This window comes from Helicoverpa zea, chromosome 22, assembly GCF_022581195.2.
Source record: "Helicoverpa zea isolate HzStark_Cry1AcR chromosome 22, ilHelZeax1.1, whole genome shotgun sequence".
Taxonomy (NCBI): domain Eukaryota; kingdom Metazoa; phylum Arthropoda; class Insecta; order Lepidoptera; family Noctuidae; genus Helicoverpa; species Helicoverpa zea.
Window position 1 is genome coordinate 5323448 of NC_061473.1, and position 24476 is coordinate 5347923.

General features: G+C 35.8%; 2 protein-coding genes and 1 long non-coding RNA gene across 7 annotated transcripts; 2 read left to right on the top strand and 1 right to left on the bottom strand.

Annotated features, from left to right (window-relative positions):
- LOC124641474 (peptidyl-prolyl cis-trans isomerase Fkbp12-like) lies at positions 1-3576 on the top strand. Its single transcript, XM_047179544.1, has 3 exons — positions 1-158; positions 1855-2015; positions 2730-3576. The coding sequence occupies exons 1-3, from the start codon at positions 122-124 to the stop codon at positions 2856-2858; spliced, it is 327 nt and encodes a 108-aa protein (XP_047035500.1). The 5' UTR covers positions 1-121; the 3' UTR covers positions 2859-3576.
- Positions 3577-10490: 6914 nt separating this feature from the next.
- LOC124641609 lies at positions 10491-21051 on the bottom strand. Of its 5 annotated transcripts, none has more exons than XM_047179758.1 (7): positions 20812-21051; positions 19414-19606; positions 16981-17223; positions 16448-16555; positions 14212-14352; positions 11255-11452; positions 10491-10675 (listed from the first exon to the last, which is right to left on the bottom strand). In XM_047179758.1, exons 1-7 carry the CDS (start codon positions 20889-20891, stop codon positions 10667-10669), a joined length of 972 nt encoding a protein of 323 aa, XP_047035714.1. In that variant the 5' UTR covers positions 20892-21051; the 3' UTR covers positions 10491-10666. The 5 variants fall into 5 exon arrangements, with proteins under 5 accessions (XP_047035714.1, XP_047035711.1, XP_047035715.1 ...); XM_047179755.1 differs by having other exon boundaries at positions 11238-11452; XM_047179759.1 differs by lacking the exon at positions 11255-11452 and adding an exon at positions 11830-11884.
- LOC124641610 lies at positions 12854-13427 on the top strand. The gene is made up of 2 exons (XR_006985693.1): positions 12854-12930; positions 13197-13427. It is a non-coding gene; the product is annotated as an uncharacterized LOC124641610 (long non-coding RNA).
- Positions 21052-24476: the final 3425 nt, after the last annotated feature.

Genomic DNA, 24476 nt, shown 5'->3' on the forward strand with positions numbered 1-24476 from the left:
TACCGATGGCAACACCAGTTTTCCGCGGCGTCCGCCATCATTGAAGAAAATCGGTGTATTGGAAGCCGCGTCGCGTGGTATTGGATTTAAGAAATCTTGTAAATAAATTATTTAAACAACCATGGGAGTTAACGTTGAAACCATTTCTCCCGGAGACGGTAAGTTTTTAATCCGATATGTATTTTTTTGATTTAAATGTCATGTTGCAGTGGTACTGAATTCCGGTGCCCTTTTTCTCATCTCAATGTACGAATTCACCTTTTTTGATATTCGCTTTCTCACCATTGTGACTAAATCAGTTAAATTACTTTAAAATGAATATGTCAATAACACCTCTTCGCACCAAAATTACTTTCGGTCACTGCACCGGGCGGGCTCATATCCAAGTCATAAAGTAATTTGCACAAACAATGACTAATCTATTTTCAAATACCGATTGGATTATTTGTTTTCGTCACTTTTGCCTGACAATTAAACATTCCATGACTTCATTCACGATAATCACGTTATTAGTGAATAGGGCTCCGCTTAGAAAAGCGTCTAAAGAAGTGCGTGTGTATTTTAGAAACACGTGCATCGCAGCCTAACATTTTAGTTTTGAAAATTGTATGTCTCAATTTACTAAGTCATATACATAAGTCCTTTGGTAATTATGAAAATATGAATTTGTTATCAATGTCTCCATGTACCTAATGATAAGTGAATAGACTAACATGATAACACTGAATAAGTATTCAATATTATAAATTACTTCATTCATATTGTATGTATTTTTCATTTAAATTGATCAAATTGCTGCATCACAGCTGTTTCTTTGTCAACGTGAAAAGACAGCTGCGAGAATACTGCATTGTCCTTGAAAATTGTTATGCAGTTTTTCTTCTATGAAGATCTAAAAACTTATTTTACAAAAACATAAAACTGACTTAAATATACCTAAATACTACGCTGAAAACTGTACTGTAATAGGTTCAACCAAAAATGAATTATGTCGCACACAGACATACAAATGTACAAGTCAAACTGTAAACCGCCTTTTTTAAGTTGATTAATAATATTTAATCTTATACTTACTGAAAAACAACTGACATCAAAAGTCACTATCATTCATTACACTTTGACACAATATGAACATATTAAAACCTATACAAACAAGTTTTTGTGCTATACTTAAGTACAGCATGCTGAAGTTAATCATCAGCATCAATAAATTTTCCATTATAATCACACTTTTTAGTTCAGTTATAAACAATCATAAATTAATTATTAGCTACCTATAGCTCTTCAAGTATTTATCTGCTAGTCTGGCCTTGCAACTGCAAAGCATAATCATTACAACGTAATTATTTCTACCATATTCAACTTAGCAGTTTTTATACTTGCTTATAATATTATAGTCCAACCATGATGGTCTAGCTAGATACTGAGAAAGGACAGAGGCTAATTATTCTAGGTGCTGCATAAGTAGGAATCACTTGAAGTAGCTTTTACATCAGTATTTTTCACACTATGTCCTTATTTGGTCAATAGTCATCCATCACCCATGATGCACAGGAACGAGGATCATATTGTGAGAAAGGTGAGCATGGATGTTAGATGGATACAGAGAAAGGGTATGACCAAAGAAATGGTGGATGGATTGTGTGAAAATCATCATGGCTAGAAAGAGTGTTACTTGTGAGATGACGGTAGACAGAAGTGTATGGAAGAAGAAAACATGTTGCACCAACCCCAAATAACAAAATTGAGATAAGGGCAGGAAGATAGAGTCATCACCCGTTAACACATTATCTATTGTGTAGTAGAAGTTATTGTAATTTAATAATAAGCAAAATTTATTATCATTATTTCTAGAGTCCACCTACCCCAAATCAGGCCAGACCGTGGTGGTTCACTACACCGGTACCCTGACCAACGGGAAGAAGTTTGACTCCTCCCGTGACCGCGGCAAGCCTTTCAAGTTCCGCATTGGCAAGGGAGAGGTCATCCGAGGCTGGGATGAGGGTGTTGCTAAGGTGAGAACAGCAAAGTTTTATTAATTATCAAACTTAGCTTTTTCCTAAAAAAATAGTTTTTTAAAAGAAAAGTGCCTACAGACCATTTTAACTGACAAATAAATAAACAATTGAATGTGAAAGTAAAAAAAAGTTTGTTTTTTAAGAAAACTATCATTTCCGGTTAATCAATTCCAGTTAAGTTGCCAATGAACTCGGGTCTAAGATATGTTTTCACACTTAATGTAATAGGGCCTAGATTTGCTTGATTAAGACCAAAAGCACGGTTATAATTGACAGCAGCTATAAAATCACAATTCATGCAAATCAAAGAACATTTGTGTTATATAGTAACTGGCGTGTCATGATGACTGCATTGTTTAGTAAACATAAGTGACTTACTATTGTTCCTCACTGGGTTGTTCCCATACAAACAATTGTACACAAGGATGTGACCTATTGTTGCTTTTCATTCATTTTTCATAGATATTTTTACTACACATGAGCATTGTAAACTTTGACTGGCTGAGTTTTGCCCACTGCCTAAATAGGAAGTAGTTCCCTCACTTCCAGCATCCAGATAAAAAGTAGTCTATACTGATATAAAAGATATAGTACTGCCATCAAAATCAGCAATTCAGTAGTTTTATTGAAAGAGGAACAGACATCCATACATACAAACTTACGCGTTTATAATATTACTACCTCAACTTATTGTATTATCTTTGTTCCCAGATGTCTGTGGGCGAGCGCGCCAAGCTGACGTGCTCCCCTGACTTCGCTTACGGGCAGCAGGGCCACCCCGGGGTCATCCCCCCCAACTCCACCCTCGTGTTCGACGTCGAACTCCTGCGTCTCGAATAAAACCTTCAAGCAACCACCTACTTATAATAATTAACATTTAGACATTATCTATTTCAACTCTCAACAACTTTTTATCTAAAATATGTGGATCAAATACCACTCTGCCAACAAAAATAACAAACCTCCCCAATTTATGAATTTACTTACTAATAACTGTGTGCAAAGGGAGTCTTTTACAATATTATCTTAAGATACTGCACAATTACTTGTGTCAAATGTGTTTGATATTTTACGCAACCGTTTTATGAAATAAGTACATCAAGATTATTTACAAAGAAATTTTTCATTCTAATTAATGTCAATTACATTTCACAATATACTTTATCACATTCAAGGGGGCTGTCTTAATATTTCAAAAAGCATTGTATGTGTATCCAAACTAGTCTTATTAGGTACATTGTGAGTCTGTGGACAACCCTTAGCTCATACGACATTCCTTACGCATTTTGATTACTAGAATCGTGCAATATTTGTCTAATAGTCACATTTTGAAAGTCTTATCACTCTTAATCACATGTATGATGGAGAAGTGTAAGATCTTGATAGAATAAGGCCAAAATATGAGATGTACGCGAAGCTGTAGGCCAAAACTGTATATAATTTATGCACAAGTTGATACTAACTTGAATGGATTCTCATTTCTGGATGTGTGGTAGGTAAAGGTGATTTCAATGATAGCTTTATCATATAACTAAGATGAATAAACTTATTGCGGAAATGATGAGTTTTATTTTTAATCACACATTCCCACTGGTAGCCCAGTCAATAATTACATTTGAAATATCAAAAATTCTCACCTACAGACCTATATTCTGATGGAGACCTTGGGCTTTCACTAGTTACCGAGTGTCAGTTATTTTTCTGAAGTTAAAGCCTGCTTTTCACTATGGGATGTAATCTATACTAATGCTTAATCTAAACTGCCCTATCTATTCCCTTATGTATGTAATGGTGGCGCTACCGGCAGTTCACGTGTTGACGTTTATTAGTTTTTTCTTTAATTCTTACCAAAAAACATACCAAGATCTACAGAATCCCCAGATTTGAACCAGAAACTGTTCTACACTAGCTGTACCGTTATCGAGGAATTCAATCACTGTTTTATATCGCGAGTGTCGTACCTAATCACATTACGTTAATATACTAGGTGTCCCATAAGTCCTTTGAAATTTAAAATTCAAATGGCAAGCGGCTTGCGGGGATAGCATCAACGGTCTTTCGGAATTCATTCGCCATGGAAAGTTTTACCGAAGCAGACCTAGTGTTCAAACGATTAAAAATTGGGTTCAAAAGTTCGAGGAGACTGTATCTACAATTTTATTTTGTTGCATAAACAACGATCGGGCCGCCCAAGGACATCACGGACGGAAGAAAACACCGACGTAGTGCAAGAGTCAGTTCGTGAAAATCCTACTCAATCCATTCGTAAGCGTTCCAATGCATTAAATACATCCAGATCGACGTTACAGCGCATTTTAAGGAAAGATAAGAAATTACCATCCATACAAAATTCAGTTAATACAGGAATCAAAAGATACGCCGCGCAATGGTGGCCGAATCATTGTTGTGATAAAACTCACACACATAAAGACCACGGTCTGCTCCGGTAAAACTTTTCATGGCGAATGAATTCCGAAAGACCGTTGATGCTATCCTCGCAACCCGCTTGCCATTCCCGAGCGCCATTTGAATTTTATTCTAAATTTAAATTTCAAAGGACTTATGGGATACCCAGTATATGTCGATTAGAACAAAAATGACTCCTATGTCTAAACCACTGAATGGATTAGGTTAATTTTTTTAAAATTTTCCATTGAATATCATAAAGTGATAGAATTTAATGTGATATACCTAGGTACGACACACCCGATATATCATTTGGGTTCAGGGTACTAAACGGAGATAAATAAAACCACTGGTATTTTTCACAGATTTTTATACACCAATTATATTGTAAATCTACCTACATACATACAGACTAGGTGTTCCAATTTTCGCGTAACTACCTACTTATCTCATCATCTCACGAGCCTTTTTCTACACTACCTATGTTGGTGTCGGCTTCCAATCTCACCGGAAGTACCAGTGTAACACTGGCAGTGTTTTACGAGGAGCGACAGCATATCTGACCTCAACCCAGTTACCCGGGCAACCCGGTACCTAGGTAAGACTGGTGTCAGACTCACTGGCTTCTGACTGCCCGTAACGACTGCCAAGGATGTTAAATGACAGCCGGGACCTTCAGCTTAACGTGCCATCCGAAACACAGTCATTGGTGTCTAAGATATACTTAGAAAGTACATACAAACTTAGAAAAGTTGCATTGGTACTTGCCCGAAATGGAATCGAACCCGCACACTCATGATTGAGAGGTTGGTTCTTTACCCATTAGGCCACTACGATACTAACGTACATTATAACATTATACGTAACTACTTACCTTTTCAAGAAAAAAATCAGTACCTACCTACCTACCTACGGACTTCTATATCTTCTATCTTGAGCCATTTGCTCATGCCCTCGCGTCATTGGAACGCCTAGTATGTACAATATCTACTTAAGGAACATTGAGATCTCTTGAAATTGAGTAAAGCTTACAAACTAACTTCGTTTATTGGGTGCAAACCAAATGACCCTAAAGCCCTTCACGGTACACTAATGTATGACAAAAGACTGTCAAACACGATGTAGGTATAAGGGGAGGGTATAAGTATTAGAATAAAAATGTAGGGGTATTTGCTGCGGGTTGTTCGAAAGAGATACCGCGGCCCTGGTACATAAAAGGCCTATGACGGAACACGACGGTTTTTAGTCAGTAAGAGTCTGACACTCCCTCACCGCTGCTAACCCACAGCGGGAGGGGTCATTTGATGATTTTTGACGTCGGAAAAAAAAAGGGGAGGGGTATTTAAAGTTTCACCCTTAAAATTCTCTATGGCAAGGTACCCATTAGATTTCTATGGCGGGACCTTTGCTGTACCTACAGGTGAATAGATTTAGATGCAGTGTTTTTATTAGAAAGTATGTTTTCATAAAGAGCTTTAGGTAAGCCATTTTGGCAGTGGAGTAAAAATTTGAATAACAATGTAGGTACTTATATAAACTTTGTAGGCTCATAATACTTAAAATACCTAAATGATATATCTACAAGGGCCTACAATTAAATAATGGTGAAAAAATTTAATTAAAGTGTCTGTTATTAAAATAAAAATATATGGTTTTATAAGTTCTCTTTGTGTAAAGTATAAACTGATACTTAGTACCTACCTATATAAAAGCAGTAAAAATATACGGCTAAAAAAAGTATACCTAAATACTTATTTGTTAAACAAGAGTGCAAAGTTGCTTTTTAACCGCGGGCTCAATTTTGATGAACGAGCAAGCGAAGGATTCTAAAATTGAAACACGAGCGTAGCGAGTGTTTCAATAATTAGAATCCTGAACGATAGCGAGGGAATCGAAAGAGCACAAGGTGAAAAATCTTTGCACTCGAGTGCAACACGTAACTTTTCATCCCACCTCATCGAGGAAATTTCTAAACTCAAAAAAGAAAATGGCACGTCACACATGGCAAATTAAAAAGATGTATCTATTAAAATTTATTGATGCAAAAACTCAGTTTAACCTCATTACAAGGTTTAAAATCGACCTCAAAAAATAAAAAATATTAATTTCTTCCCACTTCATCGAGGAAATTACTAAATGCAAAAAAACAAAATGGCGCGCACATATGAGTATCAAATTAAAAAGAAGTACCTATTAAAGTTCATTTATTTGAAAACTTCGTTTAAAATTGAAACGAGGTTAAAAATGTACTTAAAAACAATAATAAAAATTACTTAATTAACTTCACAAAAATTTTAAGCAGTATTTTATTTGTTTAATATGTATTTGTTTGAAAAGTCTTATCAAGTTTGTCATAAATGGAGTATTGCACACGATGTTCTAAATTCAAATCACTTTGCCGCTCTAGAGGATAAAAACGGCTTTTGCACTCAGATATCAAAGGATAAAACTACTCTTTCCGAGATGGTGGGATGAAAATTGCGTTTTGTTTATGATATTGTCAAATGAATTGTGTTGTTGCTAACATACAACCTTAGGTAACTTACGTATATTAATTGAGTTATTATTATAAATAGGTCGATATATTAGTCCGTAGTTATAAGGAGTCCCTGCACAAAAACCCAAAAGCCAACTTTAGTTCGAAATTATATTATCATCAACTGGTGTGCGAGCGTGACAGCCTTTTTTTCTGTTCGTAGAAGGGCTTCGAAATGACTGGACAGATTTAAGAAATTCTTGCACTGTTGGAAAAATACACCATTCCTAAATAACATAGACTATATTTTAGCCCGGTACGGGAATAAGTTCCCCCTGGCAACGGGTGAAACCGCGAGAAATTAGCTTGATAAAGTCGGTCGGTGAGTTTTGTGCGTGTTACTCCTTTAAACCGGCTTCACACGTTGGCCAACATTTGTTCCTTTTGCGTCGCGTTCAACATAAAGTGCTTGAGAAGAAAACACCTACATACATTGATGAAGGTTGAAGCAGTGGCGGCCCTAGGGGTGTGCGAACTGTGCCATCGCACAGGGCCTCGCGCTTGGGGGGGCCTCGCGCTACAACCCACACTAATATAAAAAAATATAATGTGTATATACATCTGGTCCAAGAAAAAAAAATTGCATTTTTTCTTTATTTCTAATTCATTCTGCGTTTACTTTTTAAGTCCTCAATTTAACAAAAACTTGAAACACCAAAGTAACAAAAACAACTGGCTCTCGGTCCAGTCACGGATTCTTTTATTTTTGCTTAATTCCGAGTTTAATTTGAGAGTCCTTAAACAAACTATTTAAAAAAATTCGCGCTCGCTACGCTCGCGGTTGTTCACTTGACAGTACCAGAACTTTTCTTCTAACTTGATTAGACTACTTTTATGTCCTAAAACTCAAAAATTTTCGCGCTCGCTACGCTCGCGACTTCACCCTGCACTGTTGTTTATTATACAACTTTAGGTGGTTTAGTGACCCAAAGCTCAAAAATTTTTGCGGTCGCTATGCTCGCGGGCGGGCAGTAGCGGCGTAAGGGCGGAGGGGGCGGTCCGGCTGTCACCCATCTCTTTCTTGTTTATTTTTGTTTTTATATGATTACTTAAATTAACTCCTCAAAGTTTATAAAAAAAAACCGCTAGCTTCGCTCGCGGTTTTTTCATAATTTCTCATTTATTCTGCGCTTACTCTTTGAGTCCTCAAGCTAATAAAAAGTTAAAGCACCGAACTTTCCACGGGTTTTTTTTCAAACTTGTTTGAGTATTTTTGTGTTCCAAGACTCAAAAATTTTGCGCTCGCGCTTTTCAGTAACTTTTTTCTTAAATCTTTAGGTATCATTGCGTCCCAAAATATGTATTTTCGCGCTCGCTACGCTCGCGCCTTTTTTCTTTACCTACGGCGGCCTCTTTTAAATTCGTTTTGGTACTTTAGATACTGTTCCAAAACTCAAAAATTACGGGCTCGCTTCGCTAGCGCTTTAAAAGTTTGCAGTGATCTGTCTCCGGTTTCTTTATGGTAAACCTAGAAAAAAGCATCATGAATCATATGTACACGATTTTTAAGTACTTTAATTTATTTTGTCGGCCCTGAATCAGAAATACGAAGAGCTGAATATTATCTCGGTGCTGAAATATATATTAGAAAATAATTTAACTGAAATTTATCCCACTACCGAAATAGTCTTGAGAATTCGAATAATAAAATAATAATATCGAAAAAGCAGTTCTTCGAGGCTTAAAAATATTACAACATGTTTAAGGAATTCGATGACACAAGACATATAAACTGTAGTAAAAATAAAATTGTATTAATTTGTTTAACTTGAGCATTTCTCCTCAAACATGACGTTTAGCTAAATCAAAACACCAGCTTACTCTCGCAACACATACTTTTCACGTAAGACAAAGGGCCTCGCATAGACCTGCCGCACGTAGCCTCGCAATGGCTAGGGCCGCCGCTGGGTTGAAGGTTCCCACTACGAAGGTAACTTTGACGAATGTTTGAGCCAACATGTGGAACCGGTCTCACAAAGCGAGATTATTCCAAGATGACGAAAGATCTATCATTTATTACAATTTTGATCTATTATAGAAGTAGGCAAAGTCTGTTTCGTTTAAAAAATTGATAATCCCTCTTAGCGATCGAGTAAGCAATATTATTCACTCGGGGCACTTTTTTTGTTGGTCTAACTATGTCAAATAAGCTACATCGCGAGACTCTTCAAGCGCGACGCGCTGCCGCGCCATCCCACGCAGAGAACCAAAACGCGTGGGGGGCAATGTCCGTCGCCCACGCCTGACAAGTTCTTTTTTCTATTTGAAAAAGTGAATAGATATTTTGTTTAATAAGCTTTAACGGCCTAAAACATATTTGGTAATTCAAAATTAAATCGTTTTCAGACGAGCGGATTGTGGCGTTTGTATACGTAGCTCGTTTCTCTACGCGTGTCACAATGTGAGCGGAAAAATGTTTGTCGTGCGGTTCTACCTGCCATTGGTGTACCATTAGTTGTCAATTGTTTTCAGCACGCGCTCTCTGTAACGCCCGTACAACTCGCACGTTGCCGGGCGGAAAAAACCGAGCAGAAAATCCGCTAGTATGTAAGTACTGTAAATAGTGATTATCTGTGGGAGACAAGGACCCTTTCCGTGATCTAACGTCATCTTTTACAAAACTTCACAAAAATACCTATTTACAATTTTCCATCTCGTATTGTATCGTATTCTCTTAAATTAACCTCATAGGAATTGAAGAAAATAAGCTTACAATTATCAGGTCATCTCGCCTTGTTTTCAATCCTTAAAATTATCATCAAGCCTACATTTGTAAGTTGCTTCCGTAAATTGTAAGAAATTACTGTAAGCGACCTACAGGTATCTGTGGAGATCAAAGGGGGAGAACTATGTTCAGCAGTGGACGTCCTATGGCTGAGATGATGATGATACCTACGAAGGGGTTTAACATAAGTAAATTACGTTAGCAATACTTACAAGTGTAAGGTCGGCCTATTACATAAGAACATCAAGTTCAGAGCTCTGCCTAATGCGAGTCTTCGTAAAAACATCAAAAGCAGTATAGGAATACATAGACACTTGAATACAGGTATATAAAATGGTCTAGAATCTTCCATGGTAACTTTTTGACTTTTTTGAGCATTTCTTCAGGGGTTTTATTCTTAAGACCATAGTACATAATTTAAAGGATAATTATATACCTGTATTTTAGGTAAAATCCACAGTTTAAGGGCTATAACGCTTCTCAGTAATTATTTTATAGGTAATCAAATTCGTATCACCCTGTATCCGATAACCTCAAATTCAAAAACTAAAGCATTTTTATTGTAGTCTTAATATTATGCTATGGCGATTTGTACTTTTCAGTGATATAAAAAACGTTGTTACAGATTTTAATTCGTTCCCGGTTCTCCGTTAACACGCGACTAAAAACAGCCATAGATAACAAAATATTCTCGTGTTTTTTTTTTTAATAGTCACTGAGTTTGGTCTCACCCCTAACTGTGAAGGTTCGCGGGGGTAACAGTACAACAATCAGGGCTTCTGACAGCCGTTTTATTTACAATGAATGTTTGAGAACACTTATATTATCAGATTACAAGAAGGACAGTATGGTCAGCAGACCGAGAGACAGTGAAACATCGAACACTCGTATTTTCGAGATATAGTGAGTGTTATCGGAGAAGTGAGTAGTTGAGAAACTTATATCTACAGACTTCGGCTCTTTACTTCTCGCTTGAAGAGCTTACTTCATCTGGAAAAGGAAAAATAAACACGTTAATTAATACAATCATATTACATAAGTTGCCTTGGAAATCATAGTAATAATTTTTAGCCATTTTTTTTTCGTTTACATATTGAAATAAAATGTTTTAAAAAAGAAAAGGCATTACTTTTAAAACCTTTGAAAAAGCATGAGATAACACAGAGTAGTAAGCAAATGGAACCTCGATTTTTATTTTTTCTTCGAGCCAAAAGCAGAAGTAGGTAGTAAGATTTATTTATTTCGTCTGAGATTTAAATTGCGTGATTACGTCTACCGTAATCTAAGACACACATCATTATCATATCCATCATAAGAGATATATGTACCTACTTCTATTTAGTCGATTTTTTTCAGCCCTTACATTTTAAGTTGTACAGTGATTGAATTTCCAATGACTGACCGTTCCCTTCCCCCTCGCAAACCACGTTCTCAATTAGAGTAGGTATCAGTGAATGATTTTTATTCAATCCACAGGCAAAGCTTACTACTCCATGGATTGTTCGCGTTTTTTATAAAAAATAATTCAAACTTGCAAAAGAAAAATAACTACCGTTTTAACCTACGTGCCTTTATTTTTCGTAAAATCGACGAGATTTGCTTAAAGACTTTTGAAAATCTTCTATTTTTAATGGTTAGTTTAACAATCTGTTTCTTTTGCAGCATGATGATAGCTTCGGCTTTCTCGTAATCACTCATGTTTCCGCTTTGAAGTTGCATTTTAATCTTCCTAGCCTCTCTAATTTCTGCGTGTGCTGCGGAGATTGCCTACAACAATACAAAATGACAATCAACCACAACATTATTGCAATATTAGGGGAAGGGAGTGCTAAATTTTATAACTTATATTAATCAGTGCATGGGGGAAAGAAACGTCTGGGGTATAAGTCTACTTTGACACAAACCATACCGCGAGAATGTGCTAAATTATCATCGAAAATCGAGCTACTACAAGTGGTCAATCCGTTTACTTAATACTCTGTGGTCACTTTGGCAGGATTTTTTCAAAGAGACTTTGGGAAGTGTTCGAGCACTTTTAATGAACTGTAGGTGCGTTATCAAGCCTTATGAAGGCGCTATTTTATAAGTAAGAGGTCATTTTTCTTTAGTTAAAAAGTGCTCGAACGTATTCCTTGTGAACTCACGTCCAATTGGTGACGAGGAGGCCCCTCGGGACTTGCGACTGGATACCCTCCTTCTCTGTGAAAATTTTGGACCAGAATATCGTGAGAAATCACGGTGGCATATATCTATCACTTCAAGGGTAAAACTTTATGCACCATAAGAACTTAAAAATAAAAATATCATGTTAGGTTCATATAAGGATATTCAGACAATTTCTGAAGAAACTGCTTCTGCTCCCCAATAACAAGTAAGTATCTTACATTCTTTGTCAGTGTGTACGGTGTACCCATTTTAAGCGGTCCAGTAGTTTTAGCGAGAATGCACGACGGACAGACTTATTTTTGCACTTATAATATTGATAAGGATAATTAAATTGAATTTAATTAAACTATGCCACTTACATAGTTATCGAAATAATTTACATAGGTACTCCGTTTGGGTAAGCACTAAAATAAAGGTAAACAATCCTGATATAATTTGTTACTGAAATACATATTGAACAAAGAAACTACTACTTAAAATAATGATTCAATTTATCTAGGCATTGGTATTGTTCTGTTTACATTAAGTTATAGTCGCATTTCATTTTTTTAAGATGAGTTTTTAAATATAAAGTCGTAACAAGTTTGTATACCTTTAGTCAGGTACTATTAATGATATAGACAGGTAGACAGCCAGACGGATTAGCCCTCCCCAATTAGGGTGTCGCTAGGGGCTTTGATTTTGATAAAGGGGAAAGCTAAATGGATGCTTTTAATAAAGGTACAAAGTTTGTCTGTCGGTCAGAAGGGGCAACTTTTATTGACAACGACATTTTTTTTCCTTTACAAAGATTATTCATATTAGTTGATTCAAAAGTTACCTAGTGACTTATTTGTTTACTAGCTTCTGCCCGCGGCTTCCCCCTCGTAGAGTTCGGTTATATCGCGTTTCCAAGACATTTCTTCAAATTCCGGGATAAAAACTATCCTATGTTCTTTCTCAAGGTCAACTCTATCTCTGTACCAAATTTTATTAAAATCAATTCAGTGGTTTAGACGTGAAAGCGTAACAGACAGACAGAGTTACTTTCGCATTTATATTATTATTAGGGAACCCACATTGCTTTTCAACAATCAAAAGTAAGTATTTTTGTTCGATTTCTCTTCCAAATTACTGTTATTTGTATACAGATAGATTATCTTGTTATTTTTTTTCTTTAAAAGTTGAACATTAATATTTAATTACAAGTGATTTCTTTTTACGTAAAGTATTTGGTAAAATCATGGCGATTTTTTGTTTTCAAAATGATGCGTTGGGTACGGTTGTGACAATTTTTTTGGGTTCGGTTGTGACGAATATCTATACATATTATAATTAATCTCATATTATTTTTTTTTGCTTTTAGATGTCCAGAATACGTTTGTGGAAGACCGAAAGAGCGCAGTGTGATATCAAAAAATATAAAGATGCCGATGAAGAAGTGAAACAAGGGATTTCGTACGTGTAGCTCAAGCTACAAGCCTTTCTACAGCTACTAGTTTTAACAGAGCAAATGTTGTTTTGCTGATTGTTAAAACTATGTTTGTAAGCTTATGTTAAACATTTCTACAATAAAAGATATTATAGACCATTTTGATATATGTTTATGCATGTAACAACCGCCCTTGGTATGTGGCCGGTTGTGACACTTTCCCATTTTTTTTTAATCGATCTTATGAGTAATACATTGTATTAATCCAAACTAATATTATAAATGCGAAAGTAACTCTGTCTGTCTGTCTGTCTGTCTGTCTTTCTGTCTGTCTGTCTGTCTTTTCTTCACGCCTAAACTACTGAACCGATTTGTGTGAAATTTGGTACAGACATAGTTTGAAACTTGAGAAAGGACATAGGATAGTTTTTATTACAAAAAAAAATAAAATTATTCCGGACATATAGCGCCATCTATTGGTCAAATCAAAAATCTGCTGGTAGTCACTATTCCACGCGAACGAAGTTGCGGGCAAAAGCTAGTGAACAATATATTAGTGTTTTTACGTACACAAACACACAAATTGCGATACAAGTTCCTTTTCTGCGAGCTAATTAGTCAAATAACAAAACTATTATGATCAAACGAAAATTGGCACAACTGTAACCAGTCTACCCTACCTTTCCTACCAGTCAACCTTTGCATTGAAAAAAATCTGTGTGTTTTCCCCTTCATCTTGCAAGACGTGAAGACTTATAGAAGTTCTAGACCATTCTACATACAGAAAGCTAAATAAAATAAAAATAATACTACTAAATATTTTTTGAAAGCGGACCGATTTCAAAAAATATTTCAGTGTTGGTTAGCCCATTTAACGAGGTGGCTATAGGCTTCTTTTTATCAGGGTGCACGACTGAAACTGAAGGAAACTGAAGTTTTATATTCTTACCTTTTTGCAAACTTTATGCTTGGACAGGAGACGTTTGATTTCCTCCAGGGGAACGTTGTCATCGATCACGGGGTTCATCGGGGGAGCCAGGTCTTGCATATGAGGGTTCAGCTCCAATGGAGGGCTAGGATTCGTAGCCGGCTGGAAGTTTCATCACAAATTGTGTTGTGGCTTTACTGGCTTTGCGTATGACGCTCTCTAAATCATCAATTATTGAGCAATATTATGTGTTGTGCTATAGTGATGGTACGTATGGTAGAGTCAATATTATGTGTTGTGCTATAGTGATGGTACGTATGGTAGAGTCAATATTATGTGTTGTGCTATAGTGATGGTACGTATGGTAGAGTCAATATTATGTGTTGTGCTATAGTGATGGTACGTATGGTAGAGTCAATATTAAAAATGAAGTATCTATACTAATATTATAAAGCTGAAGAGTTTGTTTGTTTGTTTGTTTGAACGCGCTAATCTCAGGAACTACTGGTCCGATTTGAAAATTTCTTTCAGTGTTAGATAGCCCATTTATCGAGGAAGGCTATAGGCTACGTTTTATCCCGATACGGGAAGTAATTCCCACGGGATGCGCGTGAAACCGCTGGCAGAAGCTAGTTAAAAATATTGAAGGTTGCGCACTGTTTCTTGGCGACTAAAATCTATATTGCACAATATTATTCTGTCTAGAGGCCAAATATACAGGGTTACTGGTAAGTAGACCGCATCCTTTCATGAGGTGATAGTATAGGTCAATACGGACAAATTTGAACATGGGATACACTGGGCAAAAGTTAACCCGTTTGAAGATAATCGAATTTCAAGATCTTTTCTTTACAAGTCGTCTAGGTACACGTATGAATTTTTATTATTAGTTAAAAGTCTCGTTTTTGCGGATTTTTGTGTATTTTGTGCCTTTTTGGATAGCTAGATAAATGTAGATGTTTTTTAAGTATTCTGCACAAAAAAATGAAGAGTAATATTTTTGAGAAAATAGCTACTAAAAAAGTAATTGCTGTTCGCTATAATTTCCTCTGTGATTTGTACAGTTTTATTATGGTTTGTTATTATGAAGTGATTCATCTTCTATTCAAAAACACACAAAAATCCACAAAAACGAGACTTTTGACTAATAATGAAAAGGAGATGGCCAAAAAAACACCCAGAGTCGACAGGAACTTCATATGTATGATTGGATTCAGTATAATTTGTGGATTTTAAAAAGTATTTCAAGTCATCTAAAAACCATGGGGTTCTCTTTTTATAACGTTTTTTCGATCAAGATTTTAGTTCACAAAAAAGTTTACTTTTACTGTTTGATGTTCGTTAGAAGTTGAATGCAGACTCGTGATTGGACCGTTTTACATTGCTAAGTCATTTGTTATATTTGACAATGTCACATGGCGCGATTTTCAAAGACAATTTCTCCAAAAACATTTCATAGCCAGTTGTGAAGGTTGCATGGAACTGCGAAACCTCTCCAAGTAGGTAAGGTCGGTGCTTAATCGTATCTGGAGTGGTTAAATACAAGACCTTTTAATCACCAGGCCAACTCTGAAACTATGGGGTTATTACTAGTGGCTTGTATAATGTTAGTTTACTTTGCTTTTTTATGTCCCTTGATGTTAATAATCTTTAAAATCAACATATATTCAACATAATCTATTTTTGCGATAATATGAAATAGCTCCTATACCCCATTGATTTCAGTCTGGATTTTTTGGCACCATCAAAGGTCTATCATAAAGAACCTATTGGTAACCATTTCATTGCTGTCGATTCTGGGTTTTTTTTCTATGAAAATTTGGGCATCTCCTTTATACGTGTACCTAGACGACTGATCTTGAAATTCGATTATCTTGAAACGGGTTAACTTTTATCCAGTGTATGCCATGGTCAAATATGTCCGTATTGACCTATACTATCACCTCCTGAAACGATGCGGTCTACTTACCAGTAACCCTGTATAATGGGTACAGGCATAGGCGTGTATATTTTTTACTACGATAAGCAATAGTAATGTGAAAGAAAAACAAGCGAAGCTTGTGTTCTGAATTCTCTACACACGGAGGTTTGCGGGATCGTGAATAGCAATAGGGAATTGTAATGTTACCCGTAAAATGGACCTTTTCCAGCTCTGTTTCTTTAATTATATCAACTTAAAGAAGGGGGTTAAGTCACAAAAGAGAATAGGTACTACGAGCACTTCTACATATTTTCTCATCTAGGGAGTATAACTTACCCCGAATTCTCGTTGATAACGCTCCTCGAAGCTCGAAGAATCAATGTCAGATGAGCGTCGTTTGAAAATCCTGGACCGACGAGTTGCCGGTGCAAAGTACTGACGGCTCTAAAATCCAAAAACGAAAAATAAGTGTTATTTACAATAACTTCCTTTTTATGGAGACTGAAAAAAAAAAACTGACTAGTGTATTTTTTGGAGGTAGTAATAAAAAATGTGTAAAGCTTAAAATAGTAGTACCTACCTACGACTAAATTATTATTTTTCAAAATATATTTGTGGAGATATTAATGAACTGTTTACCAGAAAAATAGCGAATCGGATTCGCGCTCGAATTGTTCCTTACCAATAGCGACCAAAATAATCACATCTTACATAGACGCCCAAATGTATGTTATTTTAATCTAGTTTTCAGTATTTTTCAACTACCTATGTAATTTTCATGATTCATGAGATACAGCCAGGTGACAGACAGCCAACAAAGTTTAACTAATTAAGTTATATTCCACTTTTCCCTTTAGGTACCTACTCACCGCAAAATGCTCCCATCCAATATCATTTTCATTCTGATCCATATCATAGTCATTCCCAAAAGTGGTATCAGCCTCTTGGAAAGGTGACAGGTTAAGCCCTGGTGACATTTGCACTGGAGACAATGGGCTGGGGCTGGATGGCACTGAAGAAAGGAGGCCGGGTGTTGGAGCCCGGCTTGTCTCTGGTTGGGGTACCTCCACCTCGTTGTCTTCGGGCGCTGGTGGTAATACTTCCTCGTCAGGCTAGAATTAAGAATAATAATCAACTTAAGGGATTGATTCTTGATATGGTGAGGTTTCTGTCTCTTGGGCCCCGACCACCGGTACCTTGCCCGACATCGGTGGCCACTGGCCACCTAATTGTTATATATTTTTTTTGTTTTTAATTTAACGATGTAAAAAGGTGTTATAAAAAAAATAGTCAATTTCTTTTTAATATAAGCTAGTATTTTGTACCTAAAAGGCAAACATAATTTTTGAGCATTTTTAATTTCACACCATACTTAGTTTATTATTTAACACCAACTGATTGAAAAGGATATCCGCATTGCTTTGAAAGTTTTTAAAACCTTTATCATTATAAGTAGTGCTACATCGCGTTAAAGCCCCGATTGTTTTATGAGGCGAATTGTTTTGATAGCAATAACTTAAAAATAAGATCTCGTCAGTTCAGAATAAGTCTGGCTGGTTTCAGCAATTAGGTACAAAACGATACATAGTAAATATGATTATTTAAAAAAAGAACGACCGCAACACCTTTTCAAAACTTGAAAATACTTATTTCGGCAGAAGGCCATCTATTATGCCTAGTAGAAAAAAGATAAACGAAGACAACACCTGAATTCCGTTTTCACAAAGGCATAATTTGATGGATCTCGTTAATGTAGATCCAAAGATAAATAATAAAATTGGGATTATAAATAATGTTAATGTTCAAATCTCAGGCAAAAAAGAAATCCTGAGATTGATTATATTTTAAGAGACCAACGTTTACGAATATTTGCAATATAAAATTATATTCTATACTTTTTTTTCCGACGTCAAAAATCATCAAATGACCCCTCCCGCTGTGGGTTACCAGCGGTGAGGGAGTGTCAGACTCTTACTGACTAAAAACCGTCGTGTTCCGTCATAGGCCTTTTATGTACCAGGGCCGCGGTATCTCTTTCGAACAACCCGCAGCCCCGGCAGGTTATATTCTATACTTAAAGAATAACAACCACGATTACTTCTTAATCATAACTTCGACATCCTAAAACAAGAGCTATGAGTATAAGTATGTATTCTAATAACTTGTTACCTAACTGCACTTTTATTATTCACTTACCTTTGCACACCTCATCAATAAAAAAAATAATATCCCACCACGACGTATTGCAATTAAACTGCACTAACCAATAACTTATGCACACTTCTTGAATTAAAATCGCAGAATAATCTTTTATTTCCACAAATAATAACTAAATATATTCACTGCTTTGTGAACATGTAATATTACTAGATACACTATGACTCTTTAACAGGAGAACATAATTTTGCAATTGACAAACTGGGCTTGAACCCGATGGAACGGCCAGACAGACAAACCGATATAATATAAAATGTATATAGGTACGTCTATATAATGTTTGGAGTTTCGACAATAGAGGTGTGTCAACTTATCGAGAATGCGGTATCAATTTTATTTTCGGAATAGAAGTTGCAAAATGAATTGTCTTTTGTTTTTTGGAAAATAAAAGAATTAAGTGTTTTGTCTTTCATGTGTAGCTGTTTGACGCGTGTAGTTATTTTATGAAAACAAAATTATTTTTTATATATTACGAAATATCTACATAGATATTTATTAACCCTTAATAAAGAAAATCGTAGGTACCAACAGCTTTAACTATCTGTAACACAGCCTAAAAACACGTTTGTTTTATGGAAGCCTATTAAAATATTCATTGTAATCTAGTTTTCAGTATTTGTTGTTAAAATGGCAACAGAAAAACATCATCTACTTATGAAAATTTCAACTGTCAAGCTATCACGGTTCATGAGACGCGCAAACATCAAACAGGTATCATCAAAATCCAAAATGTTGATGAAACTTAGCAATAATATAACATAGCGTATACATAAGAACCACAAATGACAATGATGTACTCCTAGCCGATTATCGGCTACGGCGGCTGTTCTCATGTTAGGAGATTAGCCGACTGCGCAGGACATATTATAGTGCACAAGCATTTACGCAGACGCAAGTGCACTTACTATTCCTTCACTCTCATAGCCCGATGGGACGGTAATCCGACACCACCGGAGAGAGATAATAATCACGTATAGGCCAATTTTTATCCAGATGCGAGAAGAAATTCCTCCAATACGAGACTGAAACGTGGACAAAACAGCAAATATACTTACATAAAGGTACTAATAACTATATGTACTCACATATAGATGCTTATACACCACATACTCGCAAGGTATGGCGGTAGTCTTGAGATATCGGTTGCCAGACCTCTTGATAATATAATCGTTGTCCCGAAAATGCTTCGAGCAGACCACATCGTCTAAGGCCGGGTGCCAGTTGTACCGGCCTGTCATGTCCACCCATTTGGCTCTCAACTCCTCGTTAGATGGAAACCTGCAAAGATACAGTTGAATATGATGTCCTTGCTGAGGGTTCTGGGTTCGATTCCCGGTGCTGTTGCGATGAGCATGGTTTTTGGCTTTGTGGGTGTTATACGTGTGTGAGAGTATATGTAGTTTATCAGTTGTGTTGTTAGCACCCTTAACACAAATTAACAACCGGGGTGTGTGAAAGGTGTTCCAATATATTTTTGTTAGCTACCAGTCTCTCTTATGAACGCCTGATTTTCAGGTTTTTTATAAAATAAATAATTTAATTCCAAATATCTCGCTAGCTATTATTATTTATAAGTCCGTAAAATCAACTAAATATTTCAAAATTTCAAAGCAACGTCTACGCTATGCAAATGCCTACGTAGGCCTACGCCGCTACGCCGCTTGCTACGCACTACGTAGCTCATTCATTTTAAGTAAAAATATCAAAAAGAAGTTCCTTTATTTTAAGTTTGTATTTTTTTAGAAATAATTTAAATATTTTAAAGTTTTTTTTTTAATATAGTTTAAATTCAGAACAAAGCAAGTCGCCATATTTGTCTAAAAGTGGATTCTGTAACGAGTTTGCGCAGAACGTGATCTGTTATCTCTGTCTGATCTTGACGTTTCGAAAGAGCTTTTATAAGCCTATTTGAAATAAAAAAAATTGAGTTTGAGTTTGATGTTCCCTGAAATTTTCGAACAAAGGAAATTCCTTATATGATTAGCCAATGCACGATTAAATGCGCGGGACTTATGATTAGACACTGATCACAAGCAATTACTGTATATGAATAATATTTTGGCGATTAATATTTTAAATACAATTAATACAAAATCTCACAAAAAGGGTTACCTCACTGTAACTGCGTAGGTCTATCGCAGGCATCTTTAAATTTCGCATTTTGCACAACAATATTACATTACACTACAAATTATATTTAGAACATGTGAAACAACACAATACACTTCATTTATCGATAAATCGTCGTAAATAAATAATAGGAGCACCTCTAGCGACTGGCACCACGACACCCGGCCCGGGCTCGCGACGCTATCGGTCGCCGCGTAATACATTGCCCTTTATGATAGCGCGGAAAACATCACGAGCGAACATTGACAGCAATGTATATCTATTTCAATGCAACAGATTAAAGGTCGCCACAGCAGGTAAATTGTAATTTTAAGGTCTTAAAATTTAAAGAAAAAATGCGTTTTTTTACTCACGGATGAAAGCAGAGGCGGTCCGAGGAGCCACTGGGCTCGTCCGTAGTGGACTTGCACGTCAGGACGGAGCAGGCTGGCATTTTTGAATTTTTCTTTACCGGAACGATGCACTCAATGGTGTACGCCGACAACTAAATATCGCATGCGCTTATTTCGATCGATAGGTGTATGACCAATTGCTGTACGCGCAGCACCTCGCAGCCACCCCCAGATTCTATATTTAGCTCGGTCTAGGTCCTGGGAAAACAGGAAAGCAATTTATCAATACTATGCAAGTACGCAGCGAGCCTGTGTCAGCCGCCATTACAAATGGAAATCAAAAAGTTTTCACCGGAGACCGCGAGCCTTGTAGCGATGTTCTGATATGCAAATTAGTTTGTATGATACTACTTTACTTACTTTTCAGGTTTTGGGTATAAGATTAGGATTTCTTTTTTGATATTTTTACTTCATCAAGCTTATAGTTTGTGGAAGATTTTTTGCATTTTTAAGTTACACAGTTTTCTTGTAACTTAAGATTGATTTCAAAACCAAGATCGAACGATTTGTTATGTAGAGCCTTATTCAATTATTGCGTTAGTAAAAAGTAGGTAATTGTTTTTGAAATTAAATATACCTAACTATTAACTAAGTAGTAAGTATTATTACTACGAGTTGATGAACTTCGCAATTTTCTAAGTGATTAATTTTAGATTTACTTCAGCCATCTAGTACACAATTAAGGTTTTTTTTTAATAAATGATTCCAGACGTAAGTAGGCAAGAACTTTATAAATTACTAAAGTTAGTACTGAACAGAAGTTCATGAATCATGAAAAATATATTATTTTTTATTTTGCAGAAGTCTAGGACTGATTCTTAGTACTAATTTGCTAACTGTGCAGTTAATATTTATTATTGTTATAGATAAAAATTGGTGTTTTCGTCATTTATTTTTCACACCTTTCCTCATCTATTTAGGAGTTGATAAAAACCTTACCTACGAAAATCCGTGAAATATTTTTAAAGTTCCTACTTCACTACTCATATTCCTATGTTTGTTACCGCGTTACAAATCAATGTGGGCATTTAAAAACTTTTTTTAAATCAGTCTCAATCCTCCTTTTCTAACTGATATAACTGTTATTAATTTTAATAGTTAGATTTTAATTAAGAAGTGAAGTAGGAAATATTTACTAAGCCTATTTAAGTTTACATGCAGGATTCACATCGAGTAGGTAGATGTCAATCTCATTTACAAGTATCCATTGCGTGTAACTTTATTGCAGGAAAATGATTGAAGGTATATCAGTTTTGTATGTAAATAAATATAAATATTATAATGTGACACCTTTTCACACACCGTCGGTTAGCCCCATGGTAAGTTATTAATTAACTTGTGTTATGGGTGCTAGCACAACTGATAAACTACATACAGCTACATATACGTAGCTATTTACATGTATACATATTGTAGCACCCAGACCACGGCCAACAAGCATGCTCATCACACAAATGTCAACCGAACCGGGAATCGAACCCGGGACCTCAGGCATGATAGCCATTGCATCATCGAGGTCGTAAACTAAATAAATAAATAAAAAACTCTTTGGTTTAGAAAGCATTTATGTAACGCAGCTTCGATGTTAGAAATAATCGTCAGATGTCACTAATTAGCAACCTCACAACTTCAGCTAATATAATTTCAGGGGCCCGATTCTCCTAAGTTAATAATGTCAAAATCGAATAGAAATCGAATCGCAATATGATCACAATAGCAGTTTTAACCATATCGGGCATTCTGCTACTAATATAAGACCAATCGTATTCCAACGACATTCGATTGGTTTGCGATTGGTCTGCTGTTTTGGTGATTTTTGGTCTTTACGGTAGTTTGCTCTACAATCATATTGCAATCGTAAATCATTTGCAGACAAAATGATTCATTATTGAATGACAGAAAAGGATAAAAACGTTTATTTCAAAGAAAAAATAGGGGAATGCCACATACGTTTCAATCGTAATCGAGTCGGGATTGGATCGCAGTTGAACGTGAATCGAATGTTGCTTAAGTAAAATTAGGAGAATCGGGCCCCAGGTCATTATTCAGTGTTTTCAACGCTCAGCGCCAGTATTATAGTTATGTATGACTTATAGCATACTTTTCTTAAAATACACGTAGATAATTAATACATCAATAAGTACATAGGGAATTACAGAAAAAATTAAGAAAGTAGTGGATTGGGTAGCACATAAGCGAGTAGGTAAAGTAATGTATGAGTAAGTTCATAGTAAAATACTTAAGGAGGATAGAGTAGTGCATAATCAGGCATATTATTAAGATAAGCAGGTACATATAGTTGTATATAAGCAAGAAGGTCCATCGTGAAGTGGTTATAAACGAAAAAGGTCACAATGTTTTAACAGCACAAACGCCAAAACTTAATATCCTAAGCTTAAAAAGGTAGATGAATAAGGCAAGGTATTGATGGCAGTTTTGAAAATTTCGATTTGTTCAACTAGTTTTGAAGCTGTACTGTACATAATATAGTCCTATTTAGAATAGTTAAGATAGTAGGTACTAAGTTACAATGCTAATTTAAAACTGGACTTAAGTCATTCATATTGTTTAGCACTTCAATCAAAGCCATTCAGCCAAAATATGTTAGGTATTTGACTGGGCTTGTAGGTTTGTATTTGTTAGGCTGATAGATAAACTAAATGGTTACCGAGCTGATGCACTATACGTAATGTTCGTGACCTCTTCTGATACAGAGAAGAAGCTTAAGCGTTATTCAACACGTTTGCTTAAAAGTGGAGTCGCAATTTCAGACTTTTTAGCTGTTTTCCTTCACATTTAGGTACTCAGACATAGAACTTTTCTGAACTTGACTTATTCGTTACTAAACCTCATGTATTCAATAGATCACCTACTGACAAAACATTGGTTCGACAGCTGTTCTATTTAGTATCTAAGTACTGCAAGACTTGTTAATTTTATAGTGTAGGTAATCATGTAGTTTTGTTTAAGTTTTTAACATAATTCATAATTACCTTTTGTATTTACTTTTCTCTCAAGCATGCTCTTCATTAATAACTAAATGCAAAAACATGTAATTGGTTAATCGTCGCATAATTTGTTGTTTTTGTTAGCTGTTAATACTGTATGTTTTACGATTATAATAAAATAAAATAGTGTAAAAATATAAAAACATACCACTAAGTTTTTTATATTTTCTAATTATACTTAAAAAGCACAAACAACTTACGTACCTACTTGCGTGACCTGGAATCGTACCCGCAGTACCGCATACTCGAACTTGAGAGGTAGATGCTTTAACCTCCCTGCCTCGACCCTCGACGGTGCGTGTAACATGAAACTTCTCAGAATATTGGAAATCATACCTGTTACCTAAGGCTGCTTTTCCACCAAAGCTGTTGTTGTATAAGAGCCAGCCAAAATCTTTATTTTATTCTAGTTTTCAGTATTTGTTGTTATAGCGGCAACAGAAATACATCATCTGTGAAAATTTCCACTCTCACGTTTCATGAGATACAACCTGGTGACAGACAGACGGACAGAGGAGTGAAAACAATAGTGTCCCGTTTTACCCTTTGGGTACGGAACCCTAAAAAATGGGGGCGCTAAAAAAATATTTATTCTCCAAGTGGGCAGTAGACAAAGTA

Coding starts and splice junctions, on each gene's coding strand:
- LOC124641474 (XM_047179544.1), top strand. CDS start 122: ATGGGAGTTAACGTTGAAACCATTTCTCCCGGAGACG. Junction 159..1,854: donor AACCATTTCTCCCGGAGACG/GTAAGTTTTTAA, acceptor CATTATTTCTAG/AGTCCACCTACCCCAAATCA. Junction 2,016..2,729: donor GGGATGAGGGTGTTGCTAAG/GTGAGAACAGCA, acceptor CTTTGTTCCCAG/ATGTCTGTGGGCGAGCGCGC.
- LOC124641609 (XM_047179755.1), bottom strand. CDS start 20,891: ATGCCAGCCTGCTCCGTCCTGACGTGCAAGTCCACTACGGACGAGCCC. Junction 16,556..16,980: donor TTGGATGGGAGCATTTTGCG/GTGAGTAGGTAC, acceptor TTTGGATTTTAG/AGCCGTCAGTACTTTGCACC. Junction 11,453..14,211: donor AGCATAAAGTTTGCAAAAAG/GTAAGAATATAA, acceptor GTATTGTTGTAG/GCAATCTCCGCAGCACACGC.